Raw genomic sequence first — 15,000 nt, forward strand, 5'->3', positions numbered from 1 at the left:
AAATGGGCTCATGCTTGATGACGTTAAGTCTTCAAGACAGTCTGGCTTTTTGCGGCTTATATTCTTACAGTCTTATGTCCCAATGAAATCAGTGCACCAGATTAGACTTCTCCTAATTACCTACAAATCAACACCGCAGTAAGGACAGACGGGTATCCGGCATTCCCTCCCAGCCCAGATGACGGTCAGGCATCACAACTGTCACGATCGTCACTCTTCCCGTTGCCGTCACCATCACTGTACCCCCAGCACCGCCGCTCGTAGCCAACTCAAATTTAAGGGAGCATTACAATAAAAATAAGAATGGGGGGTTCATACGGTAGAGGTAAAATATTGCAGCCCATTCAGAGCGCAGTAATGTGGCCATGTGTATCCAGCCTGTTTAGCGAGAGCCATTCGCTATGTGCTAATGAGAGGGAATTTCTGCAGTTAATTTTGCAATGCTCCTCGAAATTTGCAGTCGGATGTGTTTCCCCGCAGTTGTTGTCTTGCATTTTAAAGTTTTTTTCCTTACTTTCTCACCCCTCTCTCTCTCTCTCTCTCTCTCTCTCTCTCTCTCTCTCTCTCTCTCTCTCTCTCTCTCTCTCTCTCTCTCTCTCTGCCACGAGGAGTAGGAGGAGGAGGGAAAGCTTAAGGGATACACAAGGTACTTACGGTGCTCCTCGTGTATTCGTATTTTTTCCTCCCACTTACACATCCACGCTCCCTCAGGTCTTGTTCCCTCTTACCTCCCCGCGCCGCCACACCTCCCAAACACAAACCGTCCCTCCTTTCCCTTATTACACAGTCTGTCTCGTACATCACAACACACCCCCATACCAGGCAAATTAGTGGACGAGTTATTTCTCACCTCTCTTTCCTCCTCCTCCTCTTCCTTCTCCTCCTTTCTTTAGTCTCTTTCTTTCTCTATTTAATCCACCGCCTCTTAAATCTAACTTCTTTGGTGATTTTTTTTCCTTTTCTCTTATTCTTCCTTGTGTATTTCCTTTCTCATTTTCTGATTTTTCTATCCTCCTCCTCCTCCTCCTCCTCCTCCTCCTTCTCCATCTACTTCTTATATGTTTACCTGAATTTAATTTGATTAGTAAAAGTTGTAAGCTGTCTTCTTGCTCATTTCCATAAGCTGTATTTAATGGGTTAAGGATAAGAATCTCTCTCTCTCTCTCTCTCTCTCTCTCTCTCTCTCTCTCTCTCTCTCTCTCTCTCTCTCTCTCTCTCTCTCTCTCTCTCTCTCTCTCTCTCTCTCTCTCCTACGTTCTTTATCTCGACACAAACACTCAAGATGCAGTACAGCTGTTTCTTTTGTCTTCCTTGGTTTCTTTCTCTCTGCATCTGCTACAATATCCAAGCACTTAGTCTGCTGCAGATTCCATAGCGAGTGAAAAAAAGTAGTTTCTTTTCATAGAATGTGTTGATGTATCTCACGCAAAGAGATTCTATATATGATTTAGCAATACCTACGTACATAAAGGCATGTTATTCTTTCCTCTCGGGCCCACTTTCTTATTACAATGCCGAAAATCAGTTATCAGTCAGTCAATAATTCCCAACTCATGCTCATCTCCAGACTTATAAATCAGTCATGTACAAAACTATACAGTACTTTAATATGCTTGTGGGCACAGAATTAAATGCAAAGGTAGAATCCAAAATTATATAGGCACAAACCTGAACATACTCAAGGGCAAAGATAGCGACTGATCTTCAAGGTCAAGTTAAGAGCGCCTTGTTATGAAGACAAAAGGCGATAATCTTGTCTCGATGAGCTAATAGACGTAGCTACTCTATACAAAAAATAAATGAATAAATAAAAATGAATAAATAAATAAATAAATAAATAAATAAATCACTGCATAATGAGGAGAACATTTACGAAGAAAACTGCTAAATATTAAAATTACACATCGAACTTTATGCACTCATGAAGAAAATCAATGAATGAAGATCCAGTCATACTTAAACTCGTCCCTAATCTCCAAATTGCGTCATTCATCAGGAGCCGCGCCGCGCAACACATTCATCTAGTCAGCCAGTCAATCTCACGACGCAGGATTGATTATGAAGTGATTCCTCATCAAACTTTTCCCCCACGTCTTCCTTAAATCCCCGCAGTGAGTCAGCACAGATAATTCAGGGCCACGTAATCAATTCAAGGCACAATGCAGCGGAAGATAATGCTCACTGTCTTACCTCCATCGCCATTGTAAGATTAGTAGTAGTAGTAGTAGTAGTAGTAGTAGCAGTAGTATTTCTTCGTCTAATTTATTGTTTCTTCCTTTCGGTGTTTTTTTTTTTTCTCGTATGATTCTTCTTTTTTCTAGCTATGCCATACGAGACACATTAGCGCCTGTATTGAAAGTCCCATTTTCATTGCTGGGACAATCGATGATGCCCTTGTTCAAATTTCTTTGCTCCCACACAAACAGTACTGTCCGCGCTCAAGACTTCACTTTCCCTAACATAAATACGCGCAAATTAACAGTAATACTCGTAGTAGTGTCCATCTGTCCTTTCTTCTTACTTGCCTTAATACTGCATGTGCGTGAATATACTCCAGCCAGCTTCCCTTCCCGACACATACGACCAAACACCTGCTGGGGATGTCAAACACAAGGCGCATGTAATATACCTCCTTGTGTCACCACTCCTCATCTGACCATTACCAAGACCTGCTGGATGTGCTGGCATCAGATTACAATGGCGACTACGCTTCTGTCCTATCCGCTTAGAGTGAGATAATCGTGTCAACTGCTTACACTCAGCGTGGGTGGAGCCAGAAGTTATACTGCTACACAACCTTCCTCCGCTGTTGTTTCTTGTTTACCTTCTTCGTTCTTATAATAGAAATTGGCTTTTCCTAACTGTGAATACATGACTGACTGGCTACCACAGGAGAACTCGACTCGACACATTTTCCATCCAGCCATTAAGGGAAGTTTGTGGTCGTACATCATCTAAAGGGAACAAGCCCACATCTCCTCTTCTCCTCTTATATGCCTTACGTAAATTTATCCCTTCCCTCTCCCTCTGACCATTCGTCCATTTCTCCATTATTCCGTCTGTACCCGATTCTGCCCTTCCCTTCCTGTCTTCTGTCCCTCCCTCAGTGCCTCTTAGAAAACTAACAAAATAAACTGGCAAATTTAGGTTCCATCTAAACCAATTTATCTTTGTATCAATTATTAACTCATCTTTGTAAATCTGCCTTTGTGTTCCTCTTCCCTTCTTCTTCCCTCCGTGAGTGTTAACTTAAAGAAATAAAAAAAAGTATATGAGCAATGTTGCCCAGTCTATCCCAATAACGTCCCAGGCTTCTCTAATTAACTCTGCTTTTCATCCCTCCTTCTTTTTTCTTCTTCTGTCGGTGATGCCTTAAATCCAAATAAATAAATAAATTCTTGTTGAATATATGACCAATGCAAATCAATATATTTCTCGATCTTATTCACTTGTGTATGTAACAGTGCCTTTATATTTCCCTCTTTCCTTCACGCCCTTTAATCGGTAATACCTTGCTAACAAGCTAAACTGCTAAATGTATTACCAATGTAATCAGTTTATTGTTGTACCTTTATTCACTTGCCTATCTAACTCTGTCCCTCTACCCACCTCGCTCCTCCCTTCATCGGTACTCCCTAAGAACCTAACAAACTTAACTGGTAAATGTTTGACCAATATAGATTCATTTATCTCTCTACCTTTATTCTGCCCCTCTATGTCGCCTTGCTCCTCTCTCCCTCCTTCAATAACACCTCAAAAACGATTTAATCTCCTAATGTATGGCCAATACAGTTCATTTATCTCTATATCTTATTCAACTGCGTATGTAACTCTGCCCCTTATCCCCCTCGCTTCCCATCCCGTCCTTCAGTTCTACCTCAAAAACCAGAGAAATAAACTTACTAATATAGCTCATTTTATCTCTATATCCTTTTCACTTGCGTATGTAACTCTGCCCTCTATCACCCTGGTTCCTCCCTCCCTCCTTCAGTGTTGCCTCGAAGACTCGCGGACTCCTCGGGCACCAGCGAGGAGCCGAGTAACCTGTGAGGGGTCGGAGGTCCAGGGCTCCCAGACACCCCCGCCCCGGGCCCATGACTCCCTCTGTCCGCTCCATCTACTAGGTAGGCTTCTCCCTCTTGCTTCTCACTTAGATCACCTCCCTTTGCCCTTAAATGTCCCTGCAATGCTTATCTTTGCCTTTATATTCCATTCCCTTGCTTTGAAATCCCAATGAATTACTTTCCATAGCCCTTAAATTCCCTTTAATTGCCCCCCGTTTTGCCCTTAAATGCCCTTGAACTGCTTCTCTTTACTCACAATTATTCTTTTTGTCTCTTAGTAAACTTAGTTTTTCGTTCAAATTCCGCCATATAGTTAGGTGTCCCTTTACCCCTCTACATTGAAAGTCTTCTCATTAAAATTGCGTCAACGTGTCCGTAGATTATCCTATTTTTTTTTTTCTTTTAAACTGCCTATTTTTGGCCTTCACATGCTGTCATTATCCTTAACATTACTCCTTTTCTGCTTGGTCTTTTTTTCCTTACTGCCTGAACTTTTTCTTGGTCCTTATTTCACTCCTTTTTCCATCAAACGTTCCCTCTGTGTGTCTTTAGATGCTCTCCTTCCGTCTTAGATTAGCTTCATGACATTTACTTGTGGTCTTATTATAAAGTGGTATGTAATGGATTCTTTGCTTTGTTTATTTATTTTCAACTGTTTTTTTTCATGTTTTTTTCGTCTCTTTGTCTGTCTGTTTGTCTGTATATTTGCATGAATGTATATATGTATGTCTGTGTGTTCGTGTTTGTCGATTCTCTCTCTCTCTCTCTCCTCTCTCTCTTCTCTCTCTCTCCTCTCTCTCTCTCTCTCTCTCTCTCTCTCTCTCTCTCCTCTCTCTCTCTCTTGTCGCTCCTCAATCACCATCACTCAATATTTTCTTCTGGTATTTTTTTTTTTTTGTAATATCTTCTTTGAGGGGAATTTATACAAACGACACGAAAAAAACAACGCGGGTAGTAGATGCAAGAAAACAAATACTTATTTTCGTGGAAGTTTAAAATTGACTTTGTAGTTCATTAAAATTCCGTAAATTGCCTCTGTGACTTTGAAGCTTCTAAAAATATTTTCCGCCGTACCCTGTGCATGCTCTCTCTCTCTCTCTCTCTCTCTCTCTCTCTCTCTCTCTCTCTCTCTCTCTCTCTCTCTCTCTCTCTCTCTCTCTCATCTCTCTCTCTCTCTCTCTCTCTCTCTAAAAGTGAAATAGCATGTTTTCTTCACTTATTCCCATTTCTTTCCTTACTTATTCCTTTACTTTCATATCATACCTCTTATGTTTTCATGCTTTTTTTTTATCGTGTCTGAGTTATCGAAACAAAATTATTCTCTTTGGTAATAATATAAAAATACTGTCATTTTCTTTTCTTATTTACCTCACTGAAAAGTTCAATTAGTCCTTATCACTACAGACGTATGGTGCTTGGGTACAGAAAGAGAGAGAGAGAGAGAGAGAGAGAGAGAGAGAGAGAGAGAGAGAGAGAGAGAGAGAGAGAGAGAGAGAGAGAGAGAGAGAGAGAGAGAGAGAGAGAGAGAGAGAGAGAGAGAGAGAGAGAGAGAGAGAGAGAGAGAGAGAGAGAGAGAGAGAGAGAGAGAGAGAGAGAGAGAGAGAGAGAGAGAGAGAAAAGCAGCGTATCGCCACTCCAAAGCAAAGAAAAGGCACTGGAGTTCCAAATAAGCAATTCAATTTAGCCTCCTGATGTGTCCTGATACTCCCTTCCCCTCATGAAAGAGTCCAAGCTGTAGCAAGGTGGAAAAAAACAGGAAGCCAGAGTGTTGCACAGCTTACCAAGGAAAGACTAAACGAAAAGAAGTGAATATGTGATTTCCGCACGTAGAATTGTGCGGAGAGAGAGAGAGAGAGAGAGAGAGAGAGAGAGAGAGAGGAGAGAGAAGAGAGAGAGAGAGAGAGAGAGAGTGAGAGAGAGAGAGAGAGAGAGAGAGAGTTAGTTTTGGCCATTCTTTCCCCCTTGCTACTCGTCACCCCACCTTCCTCTGCGCCTCCCACAGGCAGCCGGGCGGATCTGCTGGAGCGGCGCGGCGCGTGGCTGACGTGTCCCACCATTTACGGAGAGATGGTGGGCGGCACACCACGGACGCCAGCCACGATCACGCTCCCCAGGAGCCCCCCCCACACCCTCGCCCAACACTTACCCAGACTCCGGCCACGTCACCCATGCCACTCATGCCCACGTCGAGCCAGTCCACGCCCATGTTGAGTCTCAGCCGCACGCCCACCAGACGCCCCTACATCCAGCAACAGCAGCAGCAGCAGCAGCAGGAATACACGGCCTCGCCCCCGCCCATCGACATGCACCACTCCGTGTCCTACCACCACATGCCCCCAACCTCCACCACCGTCCCCACACCCATGTACACCCACGCCATCCCCATCTCCCACACTCAAACCTTGCCCCACCCTCGCTCAAACCACGGGCCGGGGCCACCACGCCCACACCGCCACGCTACAGCGGCGGAGCAGCCTCTTCATGGTGAGCCTCGCGCAGGACACTCATTGACCTTGCCTGACTCGTAGCACTTGCATTATTCATTACGTCTCCTCAAAGGAATTTTAATGGACGTTGAGAGACACTTGCTATATTTTCTTGTAGTATATATTTTTCTTCAAGTAGAGTAGTATACATGTTCCCTTTGAGATGGAAATTTGCTTACAAAAATTTCTAGTTCGAGAGGAAAAAAAAAAAAAGAAAAAAGTGACCTACAAATCTGATCAAAGTCAAATCCAAACACAAAAGTGGATCAGTCATTGATATATCCTTATTTTCTCTCCCTGCAGGACCCCCCTGACCACGCCCCTCGTGCCGCCCATCGCCCCGCCCCCGGCCTACGACACGCCTACGTCCTCCCTGGCCCCTGACATGCGGGCGGTGGTGCCCATGGTGGCGGAGACCGTCTGCATCACACCCAACGCCCCCGCCCTTCACCCCCATGTCAGTCCGCCCGACACCTACCCTCCCCAGACCTTCCCCTCCTCCTTCAGTAGTGACCGTCTGGAGAGCGCCGGTGTGAGGGGGCTGATAGATAGCTACTGATAGATAAACAGATACACACACAGACAGATAGGTAGACAGGAGATAGGATTGGGTATAGACAGTGGGACGAAAACTCTGCATAGCTTCCTTAAAAAAAAAAAGAGACACTGGGGATTTCAATAGGCCTAGCTGAAACAGATAGCCCCAAGTGGAAATACAAGTTTCATACTGTTACATGTGAATTTTTAGCCAAACATTTACCATCCTGACTTTAATTAACCAGCGGGCGTGACTCCCTAGTCAGGTTTTACGAAGGTATGTAGAGGCACACTGTAGAAAAGGTGGTAGGTTCAGTAGGTTTTGCCCCTTCATAAAGAATGTTACTCTCTCACCTTCCCCTTCACCTCTCTTTTCTTTCCTCCTTCCCTCTCCCCTTTTTTGTCCTCTCTCCACATATCCTTCCCGCTTATTCCTTTTTTCTTTTCACCTCCTCCATCCTTTTTTTTTCTTTTTGTCGTCTTTCTCCTTCCCTTCTCCTCCTTTCTCCTTCCTTTCTCCTTTTCTCCTTACCTTTATTGTCATCTCACGCCCCCCTGCCTTCTTCATTCTTCACTCCCTTCCCCCTCTTCTTTATTCCTTCCTTTAATTGTCCCTCTTCCCTTTATCCACCTCCTTCATTCTCTTTTCTCTCCTCTTTCCCTCCTATTTTTTGTCCTCTCTATTTTCATTTTCCGTTCCTTCATTCATCCACCCTTCCCTCTTCTTTACCTCCTTTTTTTTACGCTATTTATCCTTGCTCTTATTTATCGACTACCTTCATTCCTCTCTCTCTCTCTCTCTCTCTCTCTCTCTCTCTCTCTCTCTCTCTCTCTCTCTCTCTCTCTCTCTCCCCTTTTCCACTCTTTCCTTCTTCTATTTCTTCCTTTTTGTCTTATCTTTTCGAATCTGTTTTCTTCGTTCTCCTTTCACCATCTTCCGTTTCTTCCTTCCCTCCCCTTCTTTCTTTCTTCTTTTCTCCCTTCTTTTTTCTTTCTTCGTTCCCCCACGTCTTTCTCTGTCTCCTTTCCTCCATTCTTCTTTTTTCTTTCTTTCATTCTTCCCTCTCCCCTTTTTTTGTCCTCTCTCCACGTACCTGCTTCCCCTCTCCTACCTCTCCTCCTCCCTCCCCATCTTCCCTCCTCCCCTCAGATAAATCCTAGCCAACAGACTCGATTCTGGGCACACACAACCTAGCGAGGACTGAAAGACAGTGAGAGAGAAAGAGAGAGAGAAAGAGAGAAAGAGCGAGAGAAAGAGTATGCATGAGAATCATATATATAAATAAATACATATATAGGTATATACATATTACTCGTTTCCTTTATACAGTCCAAAACAGAATAGAGGTTTCGAAGCAGTGTACCCGACGCTTCGGATCCCTCACCCCGGCTGTATGATGCTTCGTTGTGTATACTTTATATACTCCACACCTGTACAGACTGTGAGTGGTGATTAACTATTATGTATATTGTCTCCAGTGTGTGCGTGCGGTTCATGACCAAGAAACAATGAACACTCTCGAGTCCTTCAAACGACACACCGAATAGAAATCTCGAATATACGCTCAAGCTCAAGTGGGGGCGTCGGCCGAACGGATCAGCGCGCCCGCGCCCTTGCGGCCAGCACGGCGCACCCCCGCCCCCCAGCCTAGCGGGGTGGCGCTCCCGGCGTCCCATCCCACCTCCAGGACTCCTGCTGATGATGCTGTCGACTTGAAAACTAAGATCCCGTCAGAAAGTTCTGACAACATGAAAATTGTTATTCACAAGTTTTGGTTGATATTCGGATTATTCCGCATTACTTTACTCCTTGTGTTTGAAAGTGTCGGTTTAGTGTCCTCTCTACGTTCACATGTTCTGTGCTACACATTTATTTAGCCTTTAAGGTCATTAGTGTTGTCACTGTATCGTTCCTTGAGCCTTGGGTACAGGGTGATCAAAAAGACTTTAGTCAAAAGTTACGTTTCAGAATAGCACAGTCAGCGGGAGCCTCTCGGAGGCTTTCCGAGGCTGGGCCCCGCCGCGCATGCCCCTGGGGCTGAGCGGTGGGGGCCGCTGCCTCGGGGCCGCACGCCCCCCGGGGTGGGTCATTAATACACCAGGGGGTACTCAATGCTCAACACTCAGTATGTGTTATTCCTACGAGGACTTAGGTAACTATTTGGATACGCGTTAATTTATTTGTGTGCAGTTATAAAATTGCTCTCGAAAGGATTAGTTAGCTTTAATGTGTACGGATCGCGCGGCGGCTCGTTCGTGCTCGTGTATCTTGTGAATCACTACGGACCAACACGAGCGTGGGAACGTACGGCTGCTTCCTCTGGAAAGTTTTGTTTGTCTACACATTGTGTGATGTTGCTTTTTATGTCTGCTCTTGCTTCTCTGACCACATACATACTAGGGACACCTTCGCTTGCTCTACTTAGAGAGTCTCGCACTCTCCTACACCGGGCCGCGGCGCACCCCTCCTCAAGGGGGCTGACACAATACCCGCGTGACGCGCGTCGTGGAGGCACACACTCATTGCGGGAGTCAAGTCAAGGTTGGATCTGTTGGGTTTCTCTGAATGGCTGTAAATATCGCGGTTTTTCTTTGAGTAGCCTCAAGGGCAAATCGGGTTAAGATGCGAATAAATTTTCGCTTTCCAGTGAAACGCTGCTTTGCTGTGGTGTGAACGAAAGCTTGAGGTAGTGTGTTTAGCGTGGAAAGCAAGGTAGAGGCGTGTCAGTCAAGTTCCTGCGGAGAGATTTCACTCGCTTTAGAGTACTATTTGTTTCCACGCCGAGGTGGGAGGCGTTCCTACTTAGCCGTCTGACGAAGGTCACGCTTGTACATTTGTATATACGTGTGTGTGTGTGTGTGTGTGTGTGTGTGTGTGTGTGTGTGTTTACGTGTGTGTGCGTGTGTGTGTGTGTGTGTGTGTTTGGGAAAAAATAATAATTATACACATGATTAAGTTTGTAATGAGCTTAAAACAATTAATACAAAGATGAGAGAGAGAGAGAGAGAGAGAGAGAGAGAGAGAGAGAGAGAGAGAGAGAGAGAGAGAGAGAGAATAAGAGTGAGAGAGGAAACCAACGTTCGCTTGAAACAAAGGTCGAGAGTCATTCCATCCACCCCCGATGGTCCGCCGCGACTCACCAACACAAGGCCGGGGCGGCGAGCACCTGCACTCCCCTCCCCCTACCCACTCCCTTCCACCTCGACCTCTTTCCTCTGCCACAGGTTCGTGTCGAGGCTTCATTTCCGAGGTTCGTTCCGCTTTCCTTAGATGAACTCCGATGGTTCGTTAACGTAGGTCACTCGCGAACGTGTGTGTTTGTGTGTGTGTGTGTGTGTGTGTGTGTGTGTGTTTCACCAACGACGATGCTTTCACATTAGTAAGTAACGAACGCCAAGTTAATGATGACGATGATGATGATGATGATGATGACGATGGTGATTCTCTCTGTTGCCGTGTCGGGGTCGCCAGGGGAGAGTGCGGTATCCGGCGCCTCGGCAAGTCAAGACACTCCTACCAGACAACGGCTCAACGTGTCAATCAAACCTTCACATATGTACATTATCCTCCACGTAGGTGATCGCGCGTGTCGTAGTGGCCCTGTAGTGAGCTTTCCTCTGACTGGTATAGACTCCGTGACGTGCTCTCCTTCCTAGCCGGCGTATGATTGGTTCACTGTTGTTATACACTCTAGCTCGCCTCCCTCAAGACACCTCCTCTCCTCCTCCTCCTCCTCCCCCCCTTAGCAGCGTTATGATTGGGCCGCTGTCACCTGTTGCTGCCTTTCAACTCTCCCCTCCCTCATAGATGTGTTATGATTGGTCAGTTGTGATCCTAGTCTCCTCTCACTTATATCACCAACAATGAGGCCGAGTGGGCTGCGGCTGCTCCCCGCCCCACCGCCTCCTGCTCCCCTCGTCGTGCCCACCTTAACGATATCGGCTACTGACGGAGGTTTATAGGTAATAAATTGCATAGGTCGAGGCGTGTCCCGGGCTCTCCCTCCAGTGGTGTCAAGCTGACTAACGTTAGTCTCCCAGGACCCCATCTTAATTATCAATCTTTAATTGTTGTACAATTACAGTATATACTCAATTTGATACATCGATGTTTACAATAAAGACAAAAGTATCTAAGGCTTTCATTTACCTTCACAACATTGACGGTATTGGGGGCAGGGGAACGGATTCTTATTAATAAATTACTAGATTAGAAGACAACCTATAATTCACGCCGCGTCGTCCCCTCAGCCTGGACGAGAGGCGACTCAACTAACGCAGGTCCCAAAACATCACCCATACGTCACCACCTACAGTGAACATGTCTCACTGCCGGCACCATCTGCTTGTCACACACCAACACAGCTAACACCTTACACCCATCACCTACCTGTCACACAGTACACCTAACACCACACTCCACACAGCCGTGTACCACAGCACCAAACACATCTCTGTATATGCAGCAACGAAAGCGGCTGTCCCTCACTACAGTGGTGCAACAAAAAGTTTGGCGAATATATAAACACAACTCTATTGGTTTAAAGTTGATACTGGAAATCGCATTATATGTGAACAATTGTTTGCACGATAAACAATTTTTTTTTTTCTATATATAGCATCGTGCAATGAACGCGTTAACAGAGTTGTCATGCACAAGACTCACAGTTTCTTTTTCTCACCTTGTGTTTCCATCCTTCACATGTTCCTCTAGAATAATGTAGCTTAATTAATTATGTAAATCAGGCACGAAAGTTTAACATCTATATTTTCAAGTTTGACGAAAGTCTGGATAATAACAGTAATTGAAATAATAATAATTAATAAAATAAATGACCAATTAATTTCTGCAAGTATTGCGACTACTACTGTTCTTACTACTTACTACTACTACTACTACTACTACCACTACTACTACAATAATAATAATAATAATAATAATAATAATAATAATAATAATAATAATAATAATAATAATAATAATAATAATAACAAAAACTGCAACAACAACAACAACAACAACAACAACAACAATAATAATAATAATAATAGATTAACTAAAATGGCAGGAACTCCATCGCTTTGTTAGGTAAGGACGTGTGAAAAGATCAAGGGTAATGAATGGTATTAAATATACTAGAAAGCAGTAATGGTAAGTTTTGGAGGTGACAGGTACAGAGGCGGTGTACTCACTGAATCACGAATACTGCAGGGTACACGTGTATCCTCACCTAATGAAAAAAAAAAATAAAAAATTAATGACCTTACCGAGAGAGAGAGAGAGAGAGAGAGAGAGAGAGAGAGAGAGAGAGAGAGAGAGAGAGAGAGAGAGAGAGAGAGAGAGAGAGAGAGAGAGAGAGAGAGAGAGAGAGAGAGAGCCATTAAAACGATGTATGTCTCATTGTTATATGTAATTCGGTATTTTAAAATGATCAAACATTAGGTTAATTACAATAAGGAAGACATAGAAACCGAAGCGACCCAAAAATATTAAAAAATAGATTGAGAGAGATACATTTGAAATAATATCACTCCCATAAAGGTTTAGCTGTTAACAGAAGCGTATCTTAATATTAAATCACAGGTCTAGCACGAAATTCCATAAACTCTCACTAATACGTTGAAATAAATAGGAAAACTAGATAAGAAAATCCTGAGACACATTAATCACACACACACAGTTTTGTGCCACGTAATCTTCAATAGACTTAGCAATCAAGTTGTTAGTGCCGAGTCAATAAGGGACTTTAAAAGATTAGGGATGATATGTATGTACGTACGTTTTATACAGAGACCGTCACGTGTAGGCCTGATGGTTTCTTGCAGCTTTCCTTACATTATTTTTTTATGCACGAGTGAAGCAAGATAGAGAGAGAGGAGAAAACCAGTACACATAATGATCCTTTCTTGCAGCTCCCCATAAATTTAGCAGAAGAGAGTCTGGAGGAGAAAAACAGTAAATACGTGTAGGTCTTGTTGTATCTTGCAGTTGTCTTTACACTGTTTTCCTATACACGTGAAGGAGGGGCTGACGAGAGAAGCAGTGGAGTTGATCGACACGCCCTTCGGAGCACCAACATTACACTAGTAGTTTAGCACGCCGCGGCCGCCCCTCCTCCGTACTGCAAGGCCCGGGGAGGGGAACAATAGCCAGCCACATTATGATGGTTTTGCATATAGATTGGAGGTTAATGAGTACCAATTTTCGGCTCTTGAGTTTTCAAAGGGGCAATTAATTCCTCGCCTGATAAAGAAATCAAAATTACACGAGCAAACACTCACACGTGTAAGCAAGCAAGGAAGGAAGCACGTACGCACACACACACGCACACACACACACACACACACACACACACGAGAGAGAGAGAGAGAGAGAGAGAGAGAGAGAGAGAGAGAGAGAGAGAGAGAGAGAGAGAGAGAGAGAGAGAGGAGAGAGAGAGAGAGAGCTATATTAAGTCCCGGCTAACAATGAGTAATTAAGTAATATGAGTATGATGGCGACACACAAACACACACACACACACACACACACACACACACACACACACACACACAAAGGGAAAGTAAAGCCAAGTCAATACCACTCACAAAGTCTTCAAAACACACTAATATCACTTTACCCTCACTACCACCACCCCCACTAGGACCACCACCACCATCACCACCAGCAGGACCATGGTAAGACAGATACACAGACAGATAAACCATACCTACTAACCTCAAAGATTCTGTATACGTCTCGCGTGTTATATCAGGAGTCATATTTCCAGTTCTCGCTCTGTCTTTGTAAGATGAATAATGACTGCGCTATTCCTGGTGGCTAGCAACGGAACATCAATGAAACAGCGGGTCATGTACGTCCTGCAAGCGCCTCACCTCACTTTCTGCGTCCTTCCCTGACCTGACCTGACGTGTCGTGGCCGCGTGCAATTCCGTAATGGCGCGTATATCTCTCTTCGCGGGAATGACAAATAAATACGAGCAACACCATCGCAGTAAAGTGACATTTTCCATCACCGAAAAATAATGAAGGCTAAATAGATTGATGCGAATTAGCATAATGGTTCGCCTGCTCGCCCGCCCCCTCGCCCAGGGGAATAAATCTCAAATGCAGTAAATTTCTCTAAAATGAAAAGATACACGGAGAGTAATTAAATGGCCATTATTTTCTTAGTGTGGAGGAGGAGGAGGAGGAGGAGGAGGAGGAGGAGGAGGAGGAGGAGAAAGGGAGATAAATAAAAGAAATATTCATTTTTGTTCACGTACCCATGAATTGATATTCAGGTTATTAAAACTAACGTCCGCAGTTAAAGTAAGATTAGACTGTACTTCTGACAGCAGGAGATGGAGACCTTGCTGGAAAAGGAGGTAAGGCGCCATATTGAACTACATCATTTTCTTGTTATGTATGTCAAACTGTAGCATTCGGAATAGTAGATTACTTTCAGTCCCACCCACCTCCTCACTGTGGAGGAGGAAAGGACAATGAAAACAAACAAGCCAAATGTTGCAAAGTCACATCGAGATGACCTGCTGTCCACTTTTCTTGGTATTCAAATGTATAGTGATATAATGAGAATCTGGAAACAAAATTGAGCTACAGTGCCACACCATCTATTCCACAAATCGCCGGAAAGGATCACGGGAGAACACTTCCTTTCTCACCGAAAAAAAAAAAATACCATAATTGAGAGAGGTGTGAGTGCGGAAATGGTGTACAGTCACCGTCTCTTCAAAAACAAGACTTGATCAGCGTTTCATCAACATTTCATTGCAGTTCACCATTTATGACATTATAACTTGGCAGTCTTCGACACTCTGGATTTTCAGGTTATATTCAAACAACACAGCAGTAACAAGTCTGGTTCTCGAGGGTGCTTTCCTGTTTGATGATGCACAGTCCCCAGTAAACT

At 44.2% G+C, this 15,000-nt stretch overlaps 1 protein-coding gene and 1 long non-coding RNA gene across 2 annotated transcripts in view; both read left to right on the forward strand.

Annotated features, from left to right (window-relative positions):
• The window catches only part of LOC135099427 (uncharacterized), a 36,525-nt gene extending 29,945 nt beyond the window's left edge, over nucleotides 1-6,580 (forward strand). The window contains exon 3 of the mRNA XM_064001764.1: nucleotides 6,067-6,580. Within this exon, the coding sequence (XP_063857834.1) occupies nucleotides 6,067-6,275 (209 nt within the window). The 3' untranslated portion in view covers nucleotides 6,276-6,580. The remainder of the gene's footprint in view (nucleotides 1-6,066) is intronic.
• A 141-nt stretch (nucleotides 6,581-6,721) lies between these two features.
• LOC135099434 (uncharacterized) lies at nucleotides 6,722-11,220 on the forward strand. The gene is made up of 2 exons (XR_010267953.1): nucleotides 6,722-7,007; nucleotides 8,567-11,220. It is a non-coding gene; the product is annotated as an uncharacterized LOC135099434 (long non-coding RNA).
• Nucleotides 11,221-15,000: the final 3,780 nt, after the last annotated feature.

This window comes from Scylla paramamosain, chromosome 4 (genome assembly GCF_035594125.1).
Source record: "Scylla paramamosain isolate STU-SP2022 chromosome 4, ASM3559412v1, whole genome shotgun sequence".
Taxonomy (NCBI): domain Eukaryota; kingdom Metazoa; phylum Arthropoda; class Malacostraca; order Decapoda; family Portunidae; genus Scylla; species Scylla paramamosain.